This window comes from Cervus elaphus, chromosome 26, assembly GCF_910594005.1.
Source record: "Cervus elaphus chromosome 26, mCerEla1.1, whole genome shotgun sequence".
Classification (NCBI taxonomy): domain Eukaryota; kingdom Metazoa; phylum Chordata; class Mammalia; order Artiodactyla; family Cervidae; genus Cervus; species Cervus elaphus.
The window spans coordinates 33,129,258-33,154,701 of NC_057840.1; the positions used below are offsets into that span (position 1 = coordinate 33,129,258).

General features: G+C 47.9%; 1 protein-coding gene and 1 pseudogene across 2 annotated transcripts; both read right to left on the reverse strand.

Annotated features, from left to right (window-relative positions):
- Positions 1 to 917: 917 nt before the first annotated feature.
- Positions 918 to 24,941, reverse strand: LOC122684478 (UL16-binding protein 3-like). 2 transcript variants are annotated; one of them, XM_043888596.1, is made up of 6 exons: positions 24,171 to 24,941; positions 22,398 to 22,788; positions 17,240 to 17,491; positions 16,738 to 17,013; positions 15,984 to 16,116; positions 918 to 1,782 (listed from the first exon to the last, which is right to left on the reverse strand). In XM_043888596.1, exons 2-5 carry the CDS (start codon positions 22,468 to 22,470, stop codon positions 16,001 to 16,003), a joined length of 717 nt encoding a protein of 238 aa, XP_043744531.1. In that variant the 5' UTR covers positions 22,471 to 22,788; positions 24,171 to 24,941; the 3' UTR covers positions 918 to 1,782; positions 15,984 to 16,000. The 2 variants fall into 2 exon arrangements, with proteins under 2 accessions (XP_043744531.1, XP_043744530.1); XM_043888595.1 differs by lacking the exon at positions 918 to 1,782 and adding an exon at positions 13,761 to 14,815.
- Positions 20,046 to 22,385, reverse strand: LOC122684082 (annotated as a pseudogene).
- Positions 24,942 to 25,444: the final 503 nt, after the last annotated feature.

A 25,444-nucleotide genomic window follows, 5' to 3' on the forward strand; every position in this document is an offset into this window, starting at 1 on the left:
GCCTCTACATGTCTGAGTGAGAGTAAGAATCACACATCTTTCACTTTAAATCCAAGGGTAGAAATAGTTAAGCTTTTGAAAAAGACATGTCAAAAGCCAAGACAGGCCAGAAGCTAGGCCTTTCCCACCAAACAGTTGGTCAAGTTGTGAAAGCAAAGGAAAAGTACCCAAAGGAAATCAAAAGTGGTCCTCCAGTGAACACATGCGTGATAAGAAAGCAAACCTGACCATCAAAGTCAAATGGTAAAATTGGTTTGAGAAGAAAAAAGAAAGATGCTGAGTAGAATGTGCAACTCAAAGACATCACTTTGCCAATAAAGGTCCATCCTGTCAAAGCTATGGATTTTCCAGTAGTCATGCACATATGTGAGAGTCAGACCATAAAGAAGGTTGAGCCCTGAATAAATGATGATTTTGAAATATGGTGCTAGATAAGACTTTTGAGAGTCCCTTGGACTGCAAGGAGATCAAACCAGTCCATCCTAAAGGAAATCAACCCTGAATATTCATTGGAAGACTGATGCTGAAGATGAAACTCCAATACTTTGCCTCCCTGATGTGAAGAGCCAAGTCATTGGAAAAGACCCTGATACTGGGAAAGACTGAGGGCAGGAGGAGAATAGGGCAACATAGGATGAGATGGTTGGATGGCATCAGCGACTCAATGGATGTGAGTTTGAGCAAACTCCGGAGATAGTGAGAGACAAGGAAGCCTGATGTGCTGCATTTCATGGGGTCACAGAGTTCGACATGATCTAGCGACCGAACAACAATTCACCATATGTGAACAGCTCAATCAGTGGCCAAAAAGGTACAATTTATCTTCTTTATTTGTAGTAATTCATTATCTATTCTGAATATGATCCTCTGTCAATGGGGAAATAAACCTACTTTTCAAAACATAGTTTGTGCTGTGAAGTCTGGCTTCTCCTTGGAGAGGGGGAGGCATAGATGAACACAGCAGAGTCACTACTGAGCATGCAGATCTTGATGAAAAAAAAACAAAAAAGATTTCATTGCACAAGTTCCAGAATATGACTTTGGATCCAGGTATCATGATTGGGATCGACAGCTAGACTGCATGTTACTTTAAGAGCGTTCTTTTTATTCTCTCCTTCTACAATAAATGTAGCTGAATCATCAGTTGTATTTAATCCCGTAAGGTGGAAAAAGGGTGAAATGTCCCAAGTTCCCTCCTTGATTAGAAAAAGAAACTTGAAGTATTTATGTCTTTTGCAATAGTGAGATACTGACTTAAATATTCATATTAGGAAATAAAATCACTAAAAGAGACATTCAGACATAATATTTTGTTATGTGCAAAACAGTGAAGTTGTTTCTCTGAACACAGAAAGAATCCCCGAGTCCTGTAATAGCAGATGGTATTTTTCTCGCATTATCACCATTTGCAACAATGAGAATGCCATACAGAGAAGAGTCTGATGTTTCACAAACTAGAAGAAAACAGAAAGTGTCCTATTTATGGAGATTTCTTGTTCAAGTAGCTGAACATTTCATTGCAGGGATTCCATCACTTAGCACCAAGAGAAAGCGGTAAAAGAAGTTGGGGGAATAAAAAGAGACTGAGGAGTCTGTTCCCCAGATGTGACAAGAGACACGAGACAGTGCAGCCACTTCTCATCACAACGGGAAGGCAGGCTCCGAACTCCTGGGTCTGACCTCCTGGCTCTAAAGTGAACAGCAGGAGAACAAAGGCGGCCAAGCAAAGACTGAGTCCTGAGGCCGAAGAGCACCTGTCGGGCTTCCTGGGAGCACCATCTCCTGCAGAAAAGAAAGAGGCCTTGGTCCAGGAGACTGAGGAAATCCTGTCACTTTCCTGGGGCTGCCCCTCCCCAGCCCCCCTCCAGCCCCGCCCTCACTGAGGGGCTCCTATGTCCTCCACCCCCACCCCCACCCCAGGCCCAGCAGCTTCTTGTCCCCTCCTCCTTCCTTCCTGCATCACAGAGTCACCCCAGGCCCTGACACCCTCTGCTCAGGCTCAGGACTGGAGCCAGTGAGGAATCAATCTGCTCCTTTACTCAGGTCCAGATCCTCCCCGAGGGGGGCCTAAAGGACCAGGGAGCAGGTCCCTGGAGGAGGGGCCTTGCCTCCTGACAGCCCTGGGGGGCTGCAGGCAAACCTCCTCCCTTCGCTCCCCTCCAGCCTCTGAGCCAGCAGCACACACAGCTCTCAGGACCAGGGTCCCTGCCCCCCATCTCTTCCTGGTCCCGCCCAGCTGGGCGCCTCCACCCCAGCTCAGGCCCACCATCCCCAGAACCTCTGCTCAAGGCAGGGCCGCTCAGTGATGGAGGCTCTGGGTCCCAGGAGGCTGGTGACGGGCAGGCCACAGGCTGAGTCAGAACTGCTGCTGCCCCAGGAGCACAGGCCTGGCCTCGCCCCTTCCCACAGTCTCTCCTATGGGGCTCCTGCCTTGCCTGCTTGGCCCAAGCCACTTCCTGTGAGAACAGGCCTTTGGAGTTGGGTCTGCAAAGGCCTTCCCACCCCTTCCTCCTGGGATGAGAGCCCGGCCCCTCTCATCTTGGCCCCTGGTGGGTCCCCTCCCCGCTGACATGTCATGAGGAGCCCCCATGCTGCTCTCAGCCCCGGGAGTCCTGCCCTCGCCCTGAGCGCCTGCTGTTCTCACACCACCCACCCTGGGCCCTGCCAGCCAGCGGTCTGTGCTCAGTCAGGGGACGTGGCTAAACCCTTTCAGCATCAGTAGGCCCTCAGCCTAGGGAGGGCCCCTCCCTTTTCACAATGTCACCTGATAGTGATGACCTCTCAGACCTCAGGGCTGAGCTTGTCCGAGTTCTGCTCTCAGGTGATATGGGGTCTTATCCCCCTGCTCATTTCCATGATGAGGAGGTTCAGTGAGGGGCAGGGGTCGGCTGGGATTCACCTTCCCCCTCCTCACACCAGGCCCTGTGTCCCTTCCTTCCCTCTGGATTCTGCCCTCAGTACCTGTTCCTGGAAAGGACTCAGCCCAGGAAGACAGTTATGATGAAACTGGTGAGGAGCACGGGGAGGATCCAGGCTTTGGACTTGATGGCTGTGGCCCTGGGCTGGACTGCAGAGGGGCCCGTCGTCGGTGATGCTGCAAGGAGAGTAAGAGGAACCCATTGTGCAGACCCCAAACTCGGCAGATGCCTCCTTGCCCCCCTGACTCAGGTACCCCTACTGTGCAGACAGTTTACACCCATCACATGGAAGCCTCTCTGATAGATCCTCAGGCGAGATGGGGGGAAGGGAGGAGCCCAGTCCTCAGGGGCTAATGGGGGAGCTAGGTTTCCAACACAGCCACTCAGTCCTGCTGTGACATCAGAGACGGTGACATGAGGATGGAGTCCTCAGGAGCTGACAGCAGAGGTGGTATTGACAGATTTCCAGAAGCAGGATTGGTGACATTTAAAAGAAGATTCTGGAAAGAGGGTACAGTGAGAAATAAATCCCAGAAATCAAAAAGATGTCTACAGGTTTGGGATCAGCAAAAATCCATGTTCAGTCGCAGAAAGGCCTGTGCTGTGAGGAAAGACGTCAGGAGGGGGAAGAAGAAGGAGGATGACAGAGCATCCCCGGGTCATTGTTATCCCAGGACAACTCACCTCTGACAGATCAGTATCTCAAACACACACACACAACACAGGGTCCATGTCACCACGAGGGGACTGTCACTTTCTCCTCCCTTCTCACTTACCCGAGGTCTTCAACATTTTCTCCCAACGCCCCATGAAAGCCTGAAGCCAGGCCCCACAGTCTCCCATGGAGATCTTCTTCAGGAAGTTGGTCACAGCGCTGTCATTCCCCCACTTCTCTTTCATCCATCTGCCTCCAGGGTGATCCACTCTCCAGTGTCCATTCTCCGAATCAAAGTGAGGCTCATTTGTCCATTCAAGCCAAACTGCCAGGATCCACTGATGTGTCTGTCATCCTCACAGCGACATGTCATCCTGGCCTGCAGGGTGAGAGGGTCTGCTCCCACCATGGGAAAGAAAGAGCTCAGCCTCTGGGCTTGACAGATTCTTTGCCCCACCTGGGTCCACCTCCCCTGGGTCCACGTCCCCTGGGCCCAGCTGATCTGGCCCTGGTCTCTCATGCAACACTTGCTCTTTCCACTGGACGACTAGGGAAGGACCGACATCCAACTGCATTTTAAGCCCCGATCTGCTCCTCCTGTACTTGGGCTCTCTAACTTACCCATGACCCTGGGTTTCTCCAGTGTAAATTCACGCAGATGGTCCCTGATGTCTCTGAGAGTTTCGATCTGTGTTTCCCAGGACTTCATGGTTTTCACTTCTTCTCCCAATGGACTAGTGAATATGATCTTAGCATGACCACAATCATAGGACAGAAAAACCTCTCTGTCCACATCACCTTCAAAGTTACCACAGCTGTCCAGGTCTGGGCTGAGGATCAATGGTGAAGTTATAGGACAGAGAGTGAGCGTCTGTGAAGGCAAATGACAGAGAGGGTGAGGGTGGGAGAAGAAGACCCGTGGGCCTCCTCCCCCAGGGCTGTGACAGCAGAGGAAGGCTGCGGGCTGGGCTGACAGAGCAGGACCCCCGCCTGCCCCCCACCCTCACTAGGCACGACTGAGGAAGGCGGCAAAGCCTCAGGCAGGCAAGAAACCCCACAGCCCTGGAGACGCCCCGTTTCCACTCTGCTCACAGCTCCCCAGGTGGCACTATCCAACAAATACGTTTCCCAGGGATGGGCCAGGCTGGTTCAGAAGGAAAGGCCCAAACCCACAGGATGTCAGGTTCTCTCTGAGTGTCCTGTGGGAGATGCAGAGGGTAAGGGGGCTGTTCCTGAGGAAGCAGATCACAGCCAGTGGGGGTGTGGGTGGAGAGGATGAGCACAGAACCCAAAGCTGGAGAAGGGAGAGTTAATAATTACGGGTCACCGGGCTTAGCAAGGCTGGGGAGATGTGGTGATCTCCCACTAGGATGGGTCTTGGAAGCCTGGAGAAAGGCCAGGCCTGTCCAGAGAGGCCCGTCGTCCCCGACCTGGCTGTCCTGACCAGGACTCTAACGCTGTCCTTCTGTCTTTCTCCTGCTCTCCCAGTCACTTGCCTCTTCACCAGCCTCCTCCACCGGGTGTTGCCTCTTCCCAGAGATTAAACCCACGCCCCTGTCTCCCAGGCCTATGCATGTGTCTTTCCCTGACACATCGATCGACTGAACCCACCAACTTGTGCCCCACCGAAGCCTGCATCCTGTCCTCCCCCCAGACCCCATGTGTCTCTTGTCCCCAAATTGTTAAACACCAGGGCTCTTGGCCACCTTAATCAATAGAAATCAATCAAGGGAAAGACAATAGAAATAAATCAAACTTCTTAATCAAAATAAATTGAGGCAAGGCTTTATTGGGGCTCCTATTGCGGCAGAGGGGAGTGAGAACAAATGACAGGTTCCTTGCTTGCTCACTCTCCGAGGTGGTGGGGTGAGCTGGTTCCTTCTATGGGGTGAGGGGAGGGGTGTGCCCAGGGGTCAGTCAGAGGGATGGCTTAGGTGACTGGCTGGTCCCTTAAGTGTTATTGTGCGCTGGGGGCATGTGAGGCATGCTGCTTTTGCTCTGGGCTCTTCAAAAGTGGCAGTTGGGATTTTCATCTCTTTTTCATTTTTGTCCCAGAATTTGCTCCAAATACTCAACTAAAAACAGTCTAGTTTTGAAAGACTTTATGCTTTATTGGGTGTAGCTGACTAACAAACAGTTTTGGGATAGTTTCAGGTAAACAGCTAAGGGACTCAGCCGTGTACATACATGTATCCATTCTCCCCAGACTCCCCTCCTGACAGGCAGCCACATAACACTGAGCAGAGTTGTGGGTTCGACCCCTGCGCTGGGAAAATCCCCTGGAGAAGGAAAGGGCAACCTACTCCAGTATTCTTGCCTGGAAAATTCCAAGGACAGAGGAGCTGGCAGGGTACAGTCTATGAGGACAGAAAGAGTTGGACACACACAGAGTGTGCACACACAGACACACCATATGCCATACATAGGTCCTTGATGGTTATCCATTTTAAGTAGAGCAGTGTGTACATGACCTTCCAAAACTCCCTAATTATCCCTTTCCAGGAGTCTGTTTCTGAGAACGTAAAACATCCTTATTGCTGATATGAAAAAAGTTTTATGGGTCTAGGTAGAAGATCCAGCCAGCAACAATATTTTCTGAGACCAAAGCCTAGTTGCAATCAAAGCCCTAACTCTCTTAATTTCTATTAAAGCTAAGAGAGGTGAAAAAGCTGCAGAAGAAAAATTTGAAGATAGCAGGGTGGTGGTTCATGAAGTTTATGGAAAGAAGACATCTCCATAAAATGAAGTGCAGAGTGTAGTACAAGACCTGACATAGAAGCTGCCGCAAATTATCCAAGCTGAGATAATCTATGAAGGTGACCACACTAAGTTAGACATTTGCAGTGCAGACAAAAGAGCCACCTATTGGAAGAAGATGCCCACCTGGACTTTGATACCTGGAGAGGAGTAGTCCATGCCTGGCTTTAAAGATTCCCAAAACAGGCTGATTCTCTTGATAAGGACTGTTTGCAGCAGATTACTGGAAATCGATGGTCATTTATCACTTGGAAAATTCTAAGGCCCTTTAGAATTGAGCTGAATCTGATCTGCCTGTGCTCTGTAAATGAAACAATGAAGCCTGGATGATAGCACGTCTGTTCACAACATTGGTGGTCAAGTATTTTAACTCCAGTGTTGAGACCTAATGAAAGATTCCTGTCAAAATATTACTGCTGATTGACAAAGCATCCAAGAATCTGATGGAGAAGTACAATGAGATCCATGTTGTCTTCATGGCTGCCAACACAACATCCGGTCTGCAGCACATGGCTCAAGGAGTGATTTTGATGCTCAAGTAACAGTACTGACGAAATACATTATAAGTCTGTAGCTGCATAGATAGTTATTCCTCTCCTGGATCTGAGCCAAGTCAACTGAAAACTTTCTGGACTGAATTCATTTTTAAAAAAAGTCTACAGTCTTTTCTAAAAAAAAAAAAAAAAAATTATCTCTTAGGCTGCACGGGTCTTAGTTGAGGCACACAGGATCTTTGCTGGGTCATGCATCATCCTTCATCGCAGCACACAGACTCCCTAGTTTCGGTGCCTGGGCTCAGTAGTCGAAACACGTGGGCTTAGTTGCTCGGCAGCATGTGGGACCTTAGTCCCCTGAACAGGGATCAAGCCACTATTCCTTGCATTGCAAGGGGGATTCTTCATCACTAGACCACCAGGGAAGTCCCCCTACAGTGGATTCATCATTACAGATTCCATTGAAAACACTGAATCATGGGAATAGGGTGAAATATCAACATTAAGGCGAGTCTGGGAGAAGGTGATTCCTACCTTCACAGATGACTTTGAGGGGTTCAAGAAATCACTGGAGGAAGTAACTGCAGATGTAGTGGAAATAAGAAGGTAGCTAGAATTAGACGTGGAGCCTGAAGATGTGGCTGAATTGCTGCAATTGCATCATAAAGCTGGAAAGAATGAGAGTTCATCTTATGCATGAGGAAGTAAAGCATTTTCTTGAGACAGACACTGCTCTTGGTGAAGAAGCTATGAAGATTGTTGAAATGACAACAAAGGATTTAGAACATAACATAAACTTAGTTGAAAAACGCAGCAGCAGACTGCAGAGGATTACCTCCAGTTTTGAAAGGAGTTCTACTATGGGTAAAAACGCTGTTAAAGAGCACTGCATGCTCCAGAGAAATCTGTCAAAGGAAGAGTCAGACGATGTGGCAAACTTCACTGTTGTCTTCTTTTCAGAAATTGCCCTGCCCACCCCAACCTTCAGCAACCACCACCCTGATCAGTCAGCAGTCATAGACACTGAGATAAGACCCTCCACCAGCAAAAAGATTTTGACTCGTGAGGGCACAGATGATGCTCAAACTACTTTATTTTAGAAACAAAGAGTTGTTAATTAAACTCTGTATATTATTTATTTAGTCATAAAGCTATTGCACACTTAGACTTCAGTGTCAACAAAACTATATACATACTGGGAAATGAAAAGTTTGTGTGATTCACTTTACTATGATATTCAATATATTGCCCTGGTCTGGAACACAGCCTGGAATACCTCTGAGGTTGTCTTGTATCTATATGGCTTTTTGTTCACTTTTTCCATCTGGAACTAACATTGGGTTGACTGTGTAGTAGGATGGACTAAAGATCTAATGTTGGGATATAGTGAAATAGACAGCTCAAGACACGATTCAATTTTACTCCTACAAACAACGTAAGAAAACTCTTCTTATTGCATTTCCTGCACCACTTGATCTAGATTTATTTAAAAGGCTGTCAGTTATATGAATATGTGAGTGTATCCCAGCATTTTTTTTGTCAGGTTGATTATTCGGGATATGTTCAGTCTTTTCACAGGTTTATGCTTCTATGAAGACCTACATGACCTGCTAGAACTAACACCAAAAATCATGTCCTTTTCATCATAAGGGATTGGAATGAAAAAGTAGCAAGTCAAGAGATTCCTGAAGGAACAGGCAAGTTTGGCCTTGGAGTATAAAATGAAGGCAAGAAAAGACTATTTTGAGTTTTGCCAAGAGAACACACTAGTCATAGCAAAAACCCTTTTCCAACAAAACAAGAGAAGACTCTACACATGGACATCACCAGATGGTTAGTACTGAAATCAGACAGATTATATTCCTTGTAGCCAAAGGTGGAGAACCTCTATACAGTCAGTAAAAGCAAGATCAGGAGCTGACTGTGGCTCAGATCATGAGCTCCCTATTGCAAAATTTAGACTTAAATTGAAGAAAGTAGGAAAAACCACTAGGCCATTCAGCTATGACCTAAATCAAATCTCTTATGATTATACAGTGGAAGTGCCAATAGATTCAAGGGATTGTATGTGGTACATAAGGTGTCTGAAGAACTATGGACGGAGGTTTATGACACTGTACAGAAGGTGCTGACGAAAACCATCCCCAAGAAAAAGAAATGCAAGAAGAAAAAATGATTGTCTGAGGAGGCCTTACAAATAGCTGAGAAAAGAAGAGACGTGAAAGGAGAAGGAGAAAAGGAAAGATCTATCCATCTGAATGCAGAATTCCCAAGAATAGCAAGAAGAGGTAAGAAAGGCTTCCTAGATGATCAATGCAAATAGAGGAAAAAAATAGGAAGGGAAAGACTAGAGCTCTCTTCAAGAAAATTCGAGATACCAAGGGAACTTTCATGCAAAGATGGACACAATATAAGACAGAACCTGCAAGGAGCTGACAGAAGCAGAAGAGATTAAAAAGGGGTGGCAAAAAGTAATCTTGAGAAAGAAGAATGGAACTGGAGGAATCAACCTGCCTGACTTCAGACTATACTACAAAGCCACAGTCATCAAGACAGTATGGTACTGGCACAAAGACAGAAATATAGATCAATGGAACAGAATAGAAAGCCCAGAGATAAATCTACAAAGTTATGGACACCTTATCTTTGACAAAGGAGGCAAGGATATACAATGGAAGAAAGACAACCTCTTTAACAAGTGGTGCTGGGAAAGCTGGTCAACCACTTGTAAAAGAATGAAACTAGAACACTTTCTAACACCATACACAAAAATAAACTCAAAATGGATTAAAGATCTAAATGTAAGACCAGAAACTATAAAACTCCTAGAGGAGAACATAGGCAAAACACTCTCCGACATAAATCACAGCAGGATCCTCTATGACCCACCTCCCAGAATATTGGAAAGAAAAGCAAAACTAAACAAATGGGACCTAATGAAACTTCAAAGCTTTTGCACAGCAGAGGAAACTATAAGTAACGTGAAAAGACAGCCATCAGAATGGGAGAAAACAATAGCAAACGAAGCAACAGACAAAGGATTAATTTCAAAAATATACAAGAAGCTCCTGCAGCTCAATTCCAGAAAAATAAATGACCCAATCAAAAAATGGGCCAAAGATCTAAACAGACATTTCTCCAAAGAAGACATATAGATGGCTAACAAACACATGAAAAGATGCTCAACATCACTCGTTATCAGAGAAATGCAAATCAAAACCACAATGAGGTACCATTACACGCCAGTCAGGATGGCTGCTATCCAAAAGTCTACAAGCAATGAATGCTGGAGAGGGTGTGGGGAAAAGGGAACCCTCTTACACTGTTGGTGAGAATGCAAACTAGTACAGCCGCTATGGAAAACAGTGTGGAGATTTCTTAAAAAGCTGGAAACAGAACTGCCATATGACCCAGCAATCCCACTTCTGGGCATACACACCAAGGAAACCAGATCTGAAAGAGACACGTGCACCCCAATGTTCATCGCAGCACTGTTTATAATAGCCAGGACATGGAAGCAACCTAGATGCCCATCAGCAGATGAATGGATAAGGAAGCTGTGGTACATATACACCATGGAATATTACTCAGCCGTTAAAAAGAATTCATTTGAACCAGTTCTAATGAGATGGATGAAACTGGAGCCCATTATACAGAGTGAAGTAAGCCAGAAAGATAAAGAACATTACAGCATACTAACACATATATATGGAATTTAGAAAGATGGTAACAACAACCCTATATGCAAAACAGAAAAAGAGACACAGAAGTACAGATCAGACTTTTGAACTCTGTGGGAGAAGGTGAGGGTGGGATGTTTCGAAAGAACAGCATGTATATTATCTATGGTGAAACAGATCACCAGCCCAGGTGGGATGCATGAGACAAGTGCTCGGGCCTGGTGCACTGAGAAGACCCAGAGGAATCGGGTGGAGAGGGAGGTGGGAGGGGGGATCGGGATGGGGAATATGTGTAAATCTATGGCTGATTCATGTCAATGTATGACAAAACCCACTGAAAAAATAAATAAATAAATAAAGGGGGAAAAAAAAGAGAGAGGAAAAAAATAATAATAAAATCACTCTTCTTTAAAAAATAAATAAATAAATAAAAAGGGGTGGCAAAAATAGAAGCAGTGTACAAAAAGGTCTTAATGACCTGGATAACCAGGATGATGTGGTCACCCATCTAGAGGCAGATATCTTGGAGTGTGAAGTCAAGTGGGCCTTAGGAAGAATTACTAAGAACATAGCTAGTGAAGGTGATCAAATTCCAGCTAAGTGATTTAAAATCCTAAATGAAACAGACATTTCTCCAAAGAAGACATACAGATGGCTAACAAACACATGAAAAGATGCTCAACATCACTCATTATCAAAGAAATGCAAATCAAAACCTCAATGAGGTACCATCTCAGGCCAGCCAGAATGGCTGCTATCCAAAAGTCTACAAGAAATAAATGCTGGAGAGGGTGTGGAGAAATGGAAACTCTCTTACACTGTTGGTGGGAATGCAAACAATTACAGCCACTATGGAGAACAGTGTGGAGACTCCTTAAAAAACTGGAAATAGAACTGCCATATGACCCAGCAATTCCACTGCTGGGCATACACACCGAGGAAACCAGAACTGAAAGAGACACATGCACCCCAATGCTCATCGCAGCACTGTTTATAATAGCCAGGACATGGAAGCAACCTAGACGTCCATCAGCAGACGAATGGATAAGAAAGCTGTGGTACATATACACAATGGAATATTACTCAGCCATTAAAAAGGAGCCATTTGAATCAGTTCTAATGAGATGGATGAAACTGGAGCCTGTTATACAGAGTGAAGTAAGTCAGAAAGAAAAATGCCAATACAGTATACTAATGCATATATATGGAATTTAGAAAGATGGTAACGATAACCACGTAAGCGAGACAGCAAGAGAGACACAGATGTGTTGAAGAGTCTTTTGGACTCTGTGGGAGGGGGCGAGGGTGGGATGATATGGGAGAATGGCCTTGAAACATGTAAATTATCATATGTGAAACGAATCACCAGTCCAGGTTTGATGTATGATACAGGATGCTCGGGGCTGGTGCACTGGGATGACCCAGATGGATGCGATGGGGAGGGAGTTGGGAGGGGGGTTCAGGATGGGGAATACATGTACACCCATGGCGGATTCAAGTCAGTGTATGGCAAAACCAATACAATTTCGTAAAGTAAAATAAATAGTTAAAAATAAAATAGAGAAAAAACACAACTAAAAAAATAAATAAAATACTCTTTATAAAAAATAAAAATAAAATCCTAAATGATGATGCTGTTAAAATGCTGCACTCAATATGCACTTAATATCTGGAAAACTCCACAATGGTTGCAGGACTGGAAATGGTCAGTTTTCATTCCAACGTAAAGAATGTTCAAACTACCATACCAGTGTACACATTTCACAGCAAGGTCATTCTCAAAATCCTCAAGTTAGGCCTCAGCAGTACATGAACCAAGAACTTCCCAACGTACATACTGGATTTAGAAGGTAGAGGAAACAGAGATCAAATTGCCAACATGTGCTGGATCACAGAAGAAGTAAGGAATTCCAGAAAAATATCTACTTCTGCTTCACTGACTATGCTAGAGCCTTTGACTGTGTGGATCACAACAATCTGTGGAAAATTCTTAAAGAGATGGGAATACCGGACCACCGGACCTGTCTCCTGAGAAGCCTGCATGTAGGATAAGAAGCAATAGTCAGAACCGGACATGGAACAATGGAGTGGTTCAAATTGGGAAAAGAGTATGTCAAAGCTGTGTGTTGTCACTCTGCTTATCTAACTTCTGTGCAGAGTACATCATGTGAAACGCTGGGCTAGATGAAGCCCAAGCTGGATTCAAGATTGCGGGAGAATTAACAACCACCTCAGATGTGCAGATGATACCACCCACATGGCAAAAAGCAAAGAGGATCTAAAGAGCCTTCTGGGGGAGGTGAAGGAGGATGAAAACTCTGGCTTAAAACTGAACATTCTAAAAACTAAGAGTTTGGCATCCGGGGCCATCACTTCATGGCAATAATACGGGGAAAAGGTGGAAACAGAAGCAGATATTATTTTCTAGGGCTCCAAAATCACTGTGGAAGGTGACTGCAGCCATTAAATGAAAATTGATTTTAATTAAGAAATGAAAAGATGCTCCTTGGAAGAAAAGCTTAAAAGAAGAAAAAAATAACGTTACAGTGGCCTCTACATGTCCGAGTGAGAGGAAGAATCAAACACCTTTCACTTTAAATCCAAGGGTAGAAATAGTTAAGCTTTTGAAAAAGACATGTCAAAAGCCAAGACAGGCCAGAAGCTAGGCCTTTTGCTACAAACAGTTGGTCAAGTTGTGAATGCAAAGGAAAAGTACTTAAAGGAAATCAAAAGTGGTCCTCCAGTGAACACAAGCATGATAAGAAAGCAAAACTGATCATCAAGGTCAAATGGTAAAATTGGTTTGAGAAGAAAAAAGAAAGATGCTGAGTAGAATGTGCAACTCAAAGACATCACTTTGCCGATAAAGGTCCATCCCGTCAAAGCTATGGATTTTCCAGTAGTCATGCACGTATGTGAGAATCAGACCATAAAGAAGGTTGAGCCCTGAATAAATGATGCTTTTGAATTGTGGTGCTAGTTAAGGCACTTGAGAGGCCCTTGGACTGCAAGGAGAGCAAACCAGTCCATCGTAGAGGAAATCAACCCTGAATATTCATTGGAAGACTGATGCTGAAGATGAAACTCCAATACTTTGCCTTCCTGGTGTGAAGAGCCAAGTCACTGGAAAGACCCTGATGCTGGGAAAGACTGTGGGCAGGAGGAGAATAAGGCAACAGAGGATGAGATGATTGGATGGCATCAGCGACTCAATGGACATGAGTTTGAGCAAACTCCGGAGACAGTGGGCTGCAGTTCATTGGGTCACAGAGTTGGACATAACTTAGCGACTGAACAACAATTCACCATATGTGAACAGCTCAATCAGTGGCCAAAAAGGTACAATTTATCTTCTTTATTTGTAGTAATTCATTATCTATTCTGAATATGATCCTCTGTCAATGGGGAAATAAATCTACTTTTCAAAACAGATATAGTTTGTGCTGTGAAGTCTGGCTTATCCTTCGAGAGGGGGAGGCACAGAGGAACACAGCAGAGTCACTACTGAGGATGCAGATCTTGATGAAATAAAAAATGATTTCATTGCACAAGTTCCAGGATATGTCTTTGGATCCAGGTATCAGGATTGGGATCGACAGCTAGACTGCATGTTAGTTTAAGAGGGTTCTGTTTACTCTCTGCTTTCACAATAACTGTAGCTGAATCATCAGTTCTATTTAATCCCAAAAGGTGGAAAAAGGGTGAAATGTCCCAAGGTCCCTCCTTGATTAGAAAAAGAAACTTGAAGTATTCATGTCTTTTGCAATAGCGAGATACTAACTTAAATATTCATATTAGGAAATAAAATGACTAAAAGAGACATTCAGGCATAGTATTTTGTTTTGTTGAAAATACTCTGAAGTTTTTTCTCTGAACATAGAAAGAATCCCTGAGTCCTGTAATAGCAGATGGTATTTTTCTTATATTATCACCATTTGCAACAATGAGATTGCCATACAGAAAAGAGTCTGATTTTTCACAAACTGGAAGAAAACAGAAAGTTTCCTATTTGTGGAGATTTCTTGTTCAAGTAGCTGAACATTTAGGTGCATGGATTCCATCACTTAGCACCAAGAAAAAGAGGTAAAATCAGTTGGGGGAATAAAAAGAGACTGAGGAGTCTGTTCCCCAGATGTGAGAAGAGATACGAGACAGCGCAGCCACTTGTCATCACAACGGGAAGGCAGGCTCCGAACTCCTGGGTCTGACCTCCTGGCTCTAAAGTGAGCAGAAGGGGAACCAAGGCGGCCAAGCAAAGACTGAGGCCTGAGGCCGGAGAGCACCTGTCGGGCTTCCTAGGAGCAGCATCACCTGCAGAAAAGAAAGAGGCCTTGGTCCTCTGGGGTTGAGGAATCCTGTCCCTTTCCTGGGGCTGCCCCCCTCCAGCCCCGCCCTCACTGAGGGGCTCCTATGTCCTCCACCCCCACCCCCACCCCAGGCCCAGCAGCTTCTTGTCCCCTGCTCCTTCCTTCCTGCATCACAGAGTCACCCCAGGCCCTGACACCCCCTGCTCAGGCTCAGGACTGGAGCCAGTGAGGAATCAATCTGCTCCCTTCACTCAGGTCTGGATCCTCCCTGAGGGGGGCATAAAGGACCAGGGAGCAGGTCCCTGGAGGAGGGGCCTTGCCTCCTGACAGCCCTCGGGGGCTGCAGGCAAACCTCCTCCCTTCGCTCCCCTCCAGCCTCTGAGCCAGCAGCACACACAGCTCTCAGGACCAGGGTCCCTGCCCCCCATCTCTTCCTGGTCCCGCCCACTGGGCGCCTCCACCCCAGCTCAGGCCCACCATCCCCAGGACCTCTGCTCAAGGCAGGCCGCTCAGTGATGGAGGCTCTGGGCCCCCAGGAGGCTGGTGACGAGCAGGCCACAGGCTGAGTCAGAACTGCTGCTGCCCCAGGAGCACAGGCCTGGCCTCACCCCTTCCCACAGTCTCTCCTGTGGGGCTCCTGCCTTGCCTGCTTGGCCCAAGCCACTTCCGGTGAGAACAGGCCTTTGGAGTTGGGTCTGCAAAGGCCTTCCTGCCCTTCCTCCTGGGATGAGAGCCCAGCCCCTCTCATCTTGGCCCCTGGGTGGGTCCCCTCCCCGCTGACACGTCATGTGGAGCCCCCATGCTGCTCTCAGCCCCGGGAGTCCTGCCCTCGCCCTGAGCGCCTGCTGTTCTCACACCACCCACCCTGGGCCCTGCCAGCCAGCAGTCTGTGCTCAGTCAGGGGACGTGGCTCAACCCTTTCAGCATCAATAGGCCCTCAGCCTAGGGAGGGCCCCGTCCTGTTCACAATGTCACCTGACAGTGGGGACCTCTCAGATCTCAGGGCTGAGTTTGTTTGAGTTCTGCTCTCAGGTGACATGGGGTCTTATCCACCTGCTCATTTTCAGGACATGGAGGTACAGTGAGCGGTGGCGGTCAGCTGGGATTCACCTTCCCCGTCCTCACACCAGGCCCTGTGCCCCTGCCTTCCCTCTGGATTCTGCCCTCAGTACCTGTTCCTTGAAAGGACTCAGCCCAGGAAGACAGTTATGATGAAACTGGTGAGGACCAAAGGGAGGATCCAGGCTTTGGACTTGGTGGCTGTGGCCGTGGGCTGGACTGTAGGGGGGCCCATGGTCGGTGATGCTGCAAGGAGAATAAGAGTGATGCACTTGTCCAGACCGCAAACTCAGCAGATGCCTCCTCGCCCCCAACTCAGGTATCCCTACTGTGCAGACAGTTTACACCCATCACATGGAGGCCCCAGTGATAGATCCTCAGGAGAGATGGGGGGAAAGGAGGAGCCCAGTCCTCACAGGGCTCTGACAGCTAATGGGGGAGCAAGGTTTCCAACACAGCCACTCAGTCCTGCTGTGACATCAGAGATGGTGACGTGAGGATGGAGTCCTCAGGAGCTGAGAGCAGAGGTGTATTGACAGATTTCCAGAAGGAGGATTGGTGACATTTAAAAGAAGATTCTGGAAAGAGGGTAGAGTGAGAAATAAATCCCAGAAATCAAAAAGATGTCTACAGGCTTCGCATCAGCAAAAATCCATGTTCAATCTTCCAAAGGCCTGTGCTGTGAGGAGAGACGTCAGGAGGGGGAAGAGGAAGGAGGATGACAGAGCATCCCCGGGTCATTGTTATCCCAGCACAACTCACCTCTGATGGATCAGTTTCTCAAACACACACACACACACACACACACACACACAGGGTCCATGTCACCATGAAGGGACTGTCACTGTCTTCTCCCTTCTCACTTACCTGAGGTCTTCAACATTTTCTCCCAGCGCACCATGAAAGCCTGAAGCCAGGCCGGACAGTCTCCCATGGAGACCTTCTTCAGGAACTTGGTCACAGCTCTGTCATTCCCCCACTTCTCTTTCATCCATCTGCCTCCAGGGTGATCCACTCTCCAGTGTCCATTCTCCGAATCAAAGTGGAGGCTCATTTGTCCATTCAAGCCAAACTGCCAGGATCCACTGATATGTCTGTCATCCTCACAGCGACATGTCATCCTGGCCTGCAGGGTGAGAGGGTCTGCTCCCACCATGGGAAAGAAAGAGCTCAGCCTCTGGGCTTGACAGATTCTTTGCCCCACCTGGGTCCACCTCCCCTAGGTCCACGTCCCCTGGGCCCAGCTGATCTGGCCCTGGTCTCTCATGCAACAGCTGCTCTTTCCACTGGACGACTAGGGAAGGACCAACATCCAACTGTATTTTTAAGCCCCAATCTGTTCCTCCTGTACTTGGACTTTCTAACTTACCCATGACCGTGTGTTTCTCCAGTGTAAAGTCAAGCAGGTGGTCCCTGATGTCTCCAAGTGTTTCGATCTGTGTTTCCCAGGCCTTTATGGTTTTCACTTCTTCTCCCAATGGACTTGTGAATATGATCTTAGCATGACCACAATCATAGGAGAGAAAAACCTCTCTGTCCACATGGCCTTGAACTTCACACCACGGCTGTCCAGGTCTGGGCTGAGGATCGATGGTGAAGTTATAGAACAGAGAGTGAGCGTCTGTGAAGGCAAACCGCAGAGAGGGTGAGTTTGGGAGAAGAAGACCCATAGGCCTCCTCCCCCAGGTCTGTGACAGCAGAGGAAGGCTGCAGGCTGGGCTGACAGAGCAGGACCCCCGCCTGCCCCCCACCCTCACCAGGCACGACTGAGAAAGACGATGAAGCCTCAGGCAGGCAAGAAACCACACAGCCCTGGAGACGCCCCGTTTCCACTCTGCTTACAAGCTTCCCACGTGGGACGAACCAACACATTCGTTTCCCAGGGATGGGCCAGGCTGGTTCAGAAGGAAAGGCCCAAACCCAGAGGATGTCAGGTTATCTCTGAGTGTCTGTGGGAGATGCAGAGGGTAAGGGGGCTGTTCCTGAGGAAGCGGATCACAGCCAGTGGGGGTGGGGGTGGGGAGGATGAGCACAGAACCCAAAGCTGGACAAGGGAGAGTTAATAATTATAGGTCACTGGGCTTAGCAAGGCCGGGGAGACTTGGATGGGACTCCACTAGGATGGGACTTGGAAGCCTGGAGAAAGGCCTGGCCCACATGGCATGAAAGAGAAAGTCCAGAACTTCCAAGGCAGGAGATAGAGGAGAGGATCCAAGGCTCAGAGAAGTGAATCTGCCAGGGCGGACACGGTGTGGAAGGGCAGGAGTGTGTGCAGTCCACCAGCTCCATGGGAAAGCCTGATGGACTCTAGGGAGCCTGAGAGGAAAGCGTGGATGAGAAGCATCTCCAGTAGCTCCAGGATGACTTTTGCAGAAGGTCAGGGATGGTGGTAGGACTTGGTGTTCCTGTGGGCTTCTATCAGGAACAGGGATGGAAGTTGTGGAAAAATCAGATTCCAGGTGGGGGTGCTCTAGGTCAGCAGAAAAGAGGTGCAGGGGTCAAAGTGATTACGGAGTCTCAATGCCAGCCAGGGCCTGACTGCAGAGAATATGATGCTGGCTCATAGCACAGGGTGATCCGAAAGGCAAACAGATGAGCAGGAACCTAGATACAAACTGTACCACTGAAAGAATTAAAGAGAGGCAGCACACAGGCTGGATGATCAGGAAGCCAAAGGCAGCCATCCCTACCAAACATCTGATCCAGGCCCATTTTCCAGATATGAGCCACTTCTCAGAAGGTATCAACAGAGAAAGAAGCCACGTTCTAAAGAGGAGGGCATTTTCATCATCACATCTAGTGCAAAAGTCCTTCCATTCTTTCCCAAAGAGCCACGTCGTTATTTCCTGGGGTAAGTGAACCTGCAGAAGCAGAAACTACTCTCACATTCACACTGCACCTAGTGTGTTTTATGATATCATGCACAGGAACCGTAGCATCATCGTCCCCCAATTGTTGAAGCGATGCTCGGACTACTAAGTCATCAGTGGACAGCAGTCCAGGTTCTGCTTACAGTGGTTATCACTGGGTCCACAGACCACAGAGCAGTCATTTCACATGCCCTGGACTTGTGACATGCACGGAGACCTGAGTAGCTAGTAAATTAACGTGGGGTGAAGGCTACTGTATTAGTGAACTCCAGATTCAGACCTCAGACCCTACCTTCCCATCCCCAATAGTACGTGTACACAATATCCTGGAGGAAATACAGAGACAAGTAACCAAGCTACAACCTCTGGAGGGCTTCAGGGGTGTGGTCCCTATCCTAGCTCCAGTTAATTACCACTGTGGCCATAGGTTTCCTGTAATGGTACATAAGAAATATTTTAGGCTTCACAGACCCTAGGTCTCTGCTGCAATCTGCTGTCCCAGCACAAAAGCAGTCACAATTGGTGAACGGTGAGCATGGCTGGAGCTGCTTCCTGGGCAGATGACCCGGCAGAACCCGTGACATCAGAGGCATCTGTGGTCAGAAAGGTGCAAAAGCCATTTTCTACTTGAAGGCTCACAACAGAGACCCCGAGTGTCCTGAAGTGAGGCCATGTCACTTGCCGTGGGGAAAGTCACACCATTGAAACGTGGCTCCTGGTGTGGTCCTGGGGCCTGGCAGAGATGAGGTCTCTGGTCATGGAATGTCAGAGTTGCCCATCATGATGTGGGCTCATTAACCCCTAATCATTAGTTCAGCTAGACCAGCCAGCACAGGATAGAAGTGATTATGTGTTTGGCATAAGCAGGGCCACAGGGAACAAACAAGACCCACCAGCAGCAGGCCTAGATGTGACACTAGAGTTGTTATGTGGTCACTATCCTCTGCTCACGCCTGTGGCTTCCCCTACGGCACTTTGGACCAAGGTAGCAACTCTGCAGCAAAGGAGTGGGGGGCATTAGCCCATAACTGCTGGACGGTTTTTACTTTCCTAAGAAAAAGTACTGCATGTTGAAGACAAATCATTCCCAAAACTAGTGAAAGAAAGCAAAACTTTAAAGGTGAATCACGTGCATTGTCTTTAGAAGGTAAGAAAATAAAAAACAGTTGGTAGTAATATTGTTATTTCAAATATGTGTGTTTAAACAATTTTACAACTATTTTGTAAGAATATACCTATACCTCAAGGCAACTATGTGTAAAAAATTTACACAAACATTTTCAGTTCAAGCTAATAAAAGTGATATTGAGAAAGCATTCCACATCAGTAAGTCTGTCTTAGAAAGTTCAGATGCTAAAGCATTCCTAAAGCTCAGTGTTCTGAAAGACAAATCTGCTTCTCTGATGCTGGGTGATGCATGTGACTAGCTGGCTCCAAGTGGGCCTCGACAGGCACCTTCCTCCTGATGCTGGGGGACTGTGAGAGGAGAGTCAGACACAGGCCCCCAGGGCTGCACGGACCTCTGTGAGACACCAGGCCCTTTGCTGGAACTGCACCTCTCCTCTGGATCGAAGGCCCAGCACAAGGCATCACATAAATGGTTCATCAGGACAGTTGATAAGCTGGGCTATTTGGTAACCCTCTTTCAGGCACTCGGCCACATCAAACGGGTAGATGTCCACTTAGGGTGTTTGGCCAGAGTCATAAACCCCTGGGCTCTTTAGTAGCAGCATGCTGACTTCTCAGTTGTGGCATGCAGGATCCAGATCCCCAACCAGGGATCGAACCCAGGCCCCTGCATTGGGAGTGTGGAATCTTAGCCACTGGATCACCAGGGAAGGCTGGAGAACTCATTATTAACCAGACTTTCAAATGTCATCCATCAATCCTGTGATTTTGCTGTTCCCCAGACAGTGAGAGTCCATGGGGAACAAGACTCTGGAGAGGGACTGGCTTTGTTTTTAACTTGAGGTTGTTCAATGACAGAGCTCCTAGGAGCCAGGTCTTTGTGGAGGACTTCTTTCTGACCAGGTAGCTATTCCACAGGCAATCTGAGCAGCCATGTGAACTAGCTTTTGTTGAGAAGTTGCCTGTGCACTATTGGCCACTACATATCTACACTGTCATAAAAATAATTTAAGATCCCCCAAGTTCATGTAAGGCAATCCACCATGGGCTTTTCCCCTTCTTCTGTTCACACATGGGTAATAGGAAGATTTCTGTGATGAAGACCTCGTAGCTTACAACTTTCAGGGAGCATCGTTGTCACCTGAATTTCAGAAGCTTGATCTCTAACTCTTTTTACAAATGCTTGTTGCTCTTTATCTGGATCTTTTTCATCTACATAACCCCCATGGAAAGTACACCAAAAGGTACCTTTTTAGAGTACATCTTTTGAGTTCCTCTCCCTGGATAGATATTTTGATATTATTCACCTTAGCTTTGGCCTCCAAAAGAGTGACACTTCTCAAGTCCTACTCCTCTACCCACAAGGGAGGATAACTGGAGATGGGGGCTGTATTGTTGGGTGTGTTGCCTCTCACACACTGAGACATCTGGGAAGGACTGGGACTGAGACAGACCTTGGGAACTACTGCTGGCACTGATACTATCTTCCAGTTCAATCCTTTTCATACTATGAAGATGCAAAACAGCTAATACTAGTACTACAAGAGATATAACTGGACAGCAAATCCCTAGGCTGATATAAAACACACGTGTAGACACGGCTGGAGCTGCATGTACAGGGTCATAAATGGGTTCCTCTGCTGGTGGTTTTGTCCAAGGCTGAAGTTTTACTTCCTCAATTTCTGGATCGCAGCTCTAAGACTGTGAAGCTTTCTGAAGTTACTGTCAAGTTGAGCTGCATTTAGTATCATAATTTCAGAATCTACTTTGCCAGGACAGGACAGCTGGAGCCCAAACACTGATACAGTGCGTGGGAGTTCCGGGGGCAGGGGGCGCCGGGGCAGGCAGGCAGCCTAGAGGACCCTAGCGGTCCCCGCGGCGGCCTTTCGGATGGGCGTCCCCGGGAGACCAGCCCGCACATCCTTCCGCTAGGAGCTCCGGACTCCACCGCCCAGGAGAAGCTCGGTCGCCCGCCGCCGCCCACCCCCGCCCAGGCCCCGGACGGCCGCGGAGCTCTCCTCGCCCGGCCGCCCTGCAGGTGTTAACTTAACGGTGATAAAGAGCACTGGTCCTTCAAGGGCCGACAGCAGTAGGGACCAGAAGGGGCTCTGCGCGCAGATCGCGGGCTGGTGCTTTTCGGGGCTTCTCTGGGTCCCTTCCCCGCGGGGAGGCAGACGGGTCCCAGCCCGCCGGGCTCCAGGACTCCCACTTCCCAAGGGGCGGGCTGGGCCCTGAGGGGCCTCAACAGCATTCCCTGTAGCGTCCTGGCCCCGTCTTCTCCTAGCGTCACCTCCCAAACTCCCCGCATTACTGCTTCACCCAAGGCACCGCTTCTGCCCCGAGAGCCGGCAAGTAGCCCGTGGGAGCCACCGAGGCGCAAAGGGGCCAGGGGAAGGGAAAGAGGAGGGGGCCGCGGCGCCACCCCGCAAGGAGTTTCGCGAACCCCCGCGCCGTCACCACCCCTGTTCAGGTCGTAACTCACCCAACTTCCACGCGCCCCGCCCCCCGCAGCTTCATCCCCGAGCTCACCGCCGGGCGTCCCGCTGAACCAGACAATCAGAAGCAGGACCAGGAAGCCAAGGCAGGTCTCGGGGCCACCCATCTCTCCCTTTGCCACCTGGATCTCAATTTTGCACGAGAGGAGGATGCCAGGTCAGGTGAGCGGATCCTTTCCTCGGGGGCACGTTCTGCACTTCTGTGGCAACCGGCAGATCCTCTGCGCTGAGGCCAACCCCGGGGCGGGGCCGGGCGGGCGCTGGCGTCACCAGGTTGAAACCGCTTACATCCTGGACGCTGCCCCACTCGCCGCCCCAAGGGCTGTTGCCGCCGCCTCTTCCCACTCCTTGGAGCTGTACTTGAGCTGTGCTTGGGCTGATAGCCAGAATCTTCCTAGTTAGATCATTGTGTCATTTTGGTCTCCCTAATTAATAGAATTTGATCAGAGGTCAGGGAAGAGTTTCTGGCAAGAAGGTCATGGAGGGGAGAGCTCAGGGCTTCCTCCTTCCCCATCTTGAGCTTGCCTTGGATGATCACTGGCCTTTCCACTGTACTGAGTTTCCTCAGGGTTTTCCACACCATCTTATGAAAACCTGAAGGAGCCTTTCAGCCAACCCAGTTACTGTTTCCGGTGCTAGTTCCCTTGGCAAACTTACTTGATAAACGTCCTCTGTGTCCTGACCATTCCACTGACTTGCCTTCTCTCATCTCTCCCTCTCCTCAGGCTTCCTGAGTCCCAGAGACACAACAGTATTGAAATTAGGTCAGTTCGTCACTCTGCAAGTTTGCTTGTTTATTTTTCCTTCAAAATGTCAATGCCAATGCATTTTGAAGAAGGATTCTGTATAATTCTACAAAATGTCAATGCCAATGCATTTTGAAGAAGGATTCTGTATAATTCAACAGGGTATTTGCCCCCCCCACCTTTTTTTTTGTATAATTGTACAAGCTTTGAAAATTACATAGGTTATAATGATCCAGTATTATTTGTCATTCAAAAAGAAAAAAAAACTTTCTCTTCCTCCCAGCAACCATCCAGGAGGAATTAAAGTTCCTGAAAGAAGGCCAATTCAAGATGGCTTCTACTCTGGTAGAAACAGAAAACTAAAAGATGAGCAAAAGCAATAAATAAATGGGTCCTCATCAAGCTTACATACTTTTGCACAGCTAGGAAACCATAAACAAAACAAAAAAGGCAAACTACAGACTGGGAGAAAAGATTTGCAAATGATGTCATCCTTGCAGGTAATAAGGGCTTAATTTCCAAATATATGAAAAGCTCTTATAACTCAGTAATAAAGACAGGGAACCCAATCAAAGAAAGGGCAGAAGATCTAAATAGACATTTCTCCAAAGAAGGCTGACACATGGCCAGTGACACGTGAGAAGATGATCAATATTTATTATTTTTAATTAATTAAAAACTTCTATTGTGTACTGGAGTATATGGTTGATGAAAAAAGTGTGTTAGTTTCAGGTGTGCAGCAAAGTGACTCAGTTACACACATACATGTAGCTATTTTCTTTACAAATTCTTTTCCCATTTATGCTATTACAGAATATTGAGCAGACTTTCCTATGCCACAGGATAAGTCCTTGTTGGTTATCTATTTTAAGTATAGTAGTGAGTACATGTCAACCCTAACCTCCCAGTTTATCTCTCTCCATCACCTATCACCTCTGGATATATGCCCAGGAGTGGGACTGCTGTATCATATGGTAGCTCTGAACCTGCCTGCAATGCAGGAGACCTGGGTTTAATCCCTGGGTCAGGAAGATCCCCTGGAGAAGGAAATGGCAACCCACTTCAGTATTCTTGCCTGGAGAATTCCATGGACGGAGTCTGGCGAGCAACAGTCCCCTGGGTGGCAAAAAGTTGGACAGGACTTAGTAACTGAATCACCACCACATGGTAGCCCTGTTTTTAGTTTTGAAAGGAATCTCCATACCTTTCTCCATTGTGTCTGTATCAATTTACATTCCCACCAACAGTGTGGGAGGGTTCTCTTTTCTCCACAGTCTCTCCAGCATTTATTGATTGCTCAGTTCAGTTCAGTTCAGTCGTTCAGTAACGTCTGAATTTTGTGACTCCATGGACTGGAAGCTAGGCTTCCCTGTCCATCGCCAAGTCCCGGAGCATCCTAAACTCATAGACTTTTCAGTATGGCCATTCTGACCAGTGTGAGGTTCCTTGAAGGGGGAAGGAGAACAAATGTCAGAGAATGAGGAGTAAAGCTAACGTGTCTCAGCCCCAGGATCCAGGGAACCTGCTGGGCAACAAGGACAGACGTTGGGGACAGAGCGGGGTTGGTGCGCACAGGCCTCGCTGCAGAGGCTTCTCCTGTCTCAAAGCCCCGGCTCTGTTCACCTGGGCTCCCACAGCTCAGGGTCCAGTCGTCCCGGGGCACATGGGATCGTCCCTGACCAGGGTCAAACCTGTGTCCCCTGCACTGGCAGGCGAACTCCTATCACTGGCCCACTGGAAAGCCTCCGCCACATCTTCTTTACCCATTCATTTGTCGATTGTCATTTAAGTTGCTTCTATGGCATCTCAATAGCTCAGACTATAAAGAATCTGCCTGCTATGAGGGAGACCTGGGTTCAGTTCCTGTGTTGGGAAGCTCCCCTGGAGGAGGGCATGGCAACCCACTCCAGTATTCCTGCCTGGAGAATCCCATGGACAGAGGAGCCTGGTGGGACACAGTCTATGGGGTCACAGAGTTGGACACGACTGAGCTACGAAGTACACACACATTCTCCTTCCCCTGAGAGTGTCCAGGCCCGGGTTCCCACCTCTGACCCTGGGCCCACAATTCTCCAGCTGAACAGCCTCAGGTTCTGAGTGCTTGCCCCATGTCTCCCCCAGGGTCTGGGTCTGTTCTGAGAAGGCCTTCAAGGCATTAATTCTCCTCCAAGAGAAGCAAGGGTTTGGGCCTGTTACTGTCATAATGAAGGAAAGCCTATTTCTCCAATGCCCCCGTGGAGCCTCCACCTCACATCAGGGCTGGAGTGACAATGAAGCTGTAGCCAAGTTAAGTGTCTGTGAGGAAACTCAGGTGCTAGCTGGCATGGGGAGTGCT

What these genes read in the sequence shown, in the direction of transcription:
- LOC122684478 (XM_043888596.1), bottom strand. Translation starts at nt 22,470, where the DNA reads ATGGGTGGCCCCGAGACCTGCCTTGGCTTCCTGGTCCTGCTTCTGATT. An exon ending in GGAGAAACACACGGTCATGG is followed by an intron (nt 17,014 to 17,239) that starts GTAAGTTAGAAA and finishes TGGTGGGAGCAG; the next exon opens with ACCCTCTCACCCTGCAGGCC. An exon ending in GAAAATGTTGAAGACCTCAG is followed by an intron (nt 16,117 to 16,737) that starts GTAAGTGAGAAG and finishes TTCTCCTTGCAG; the next exon opens with CATCACCGACCATGGGCCCC.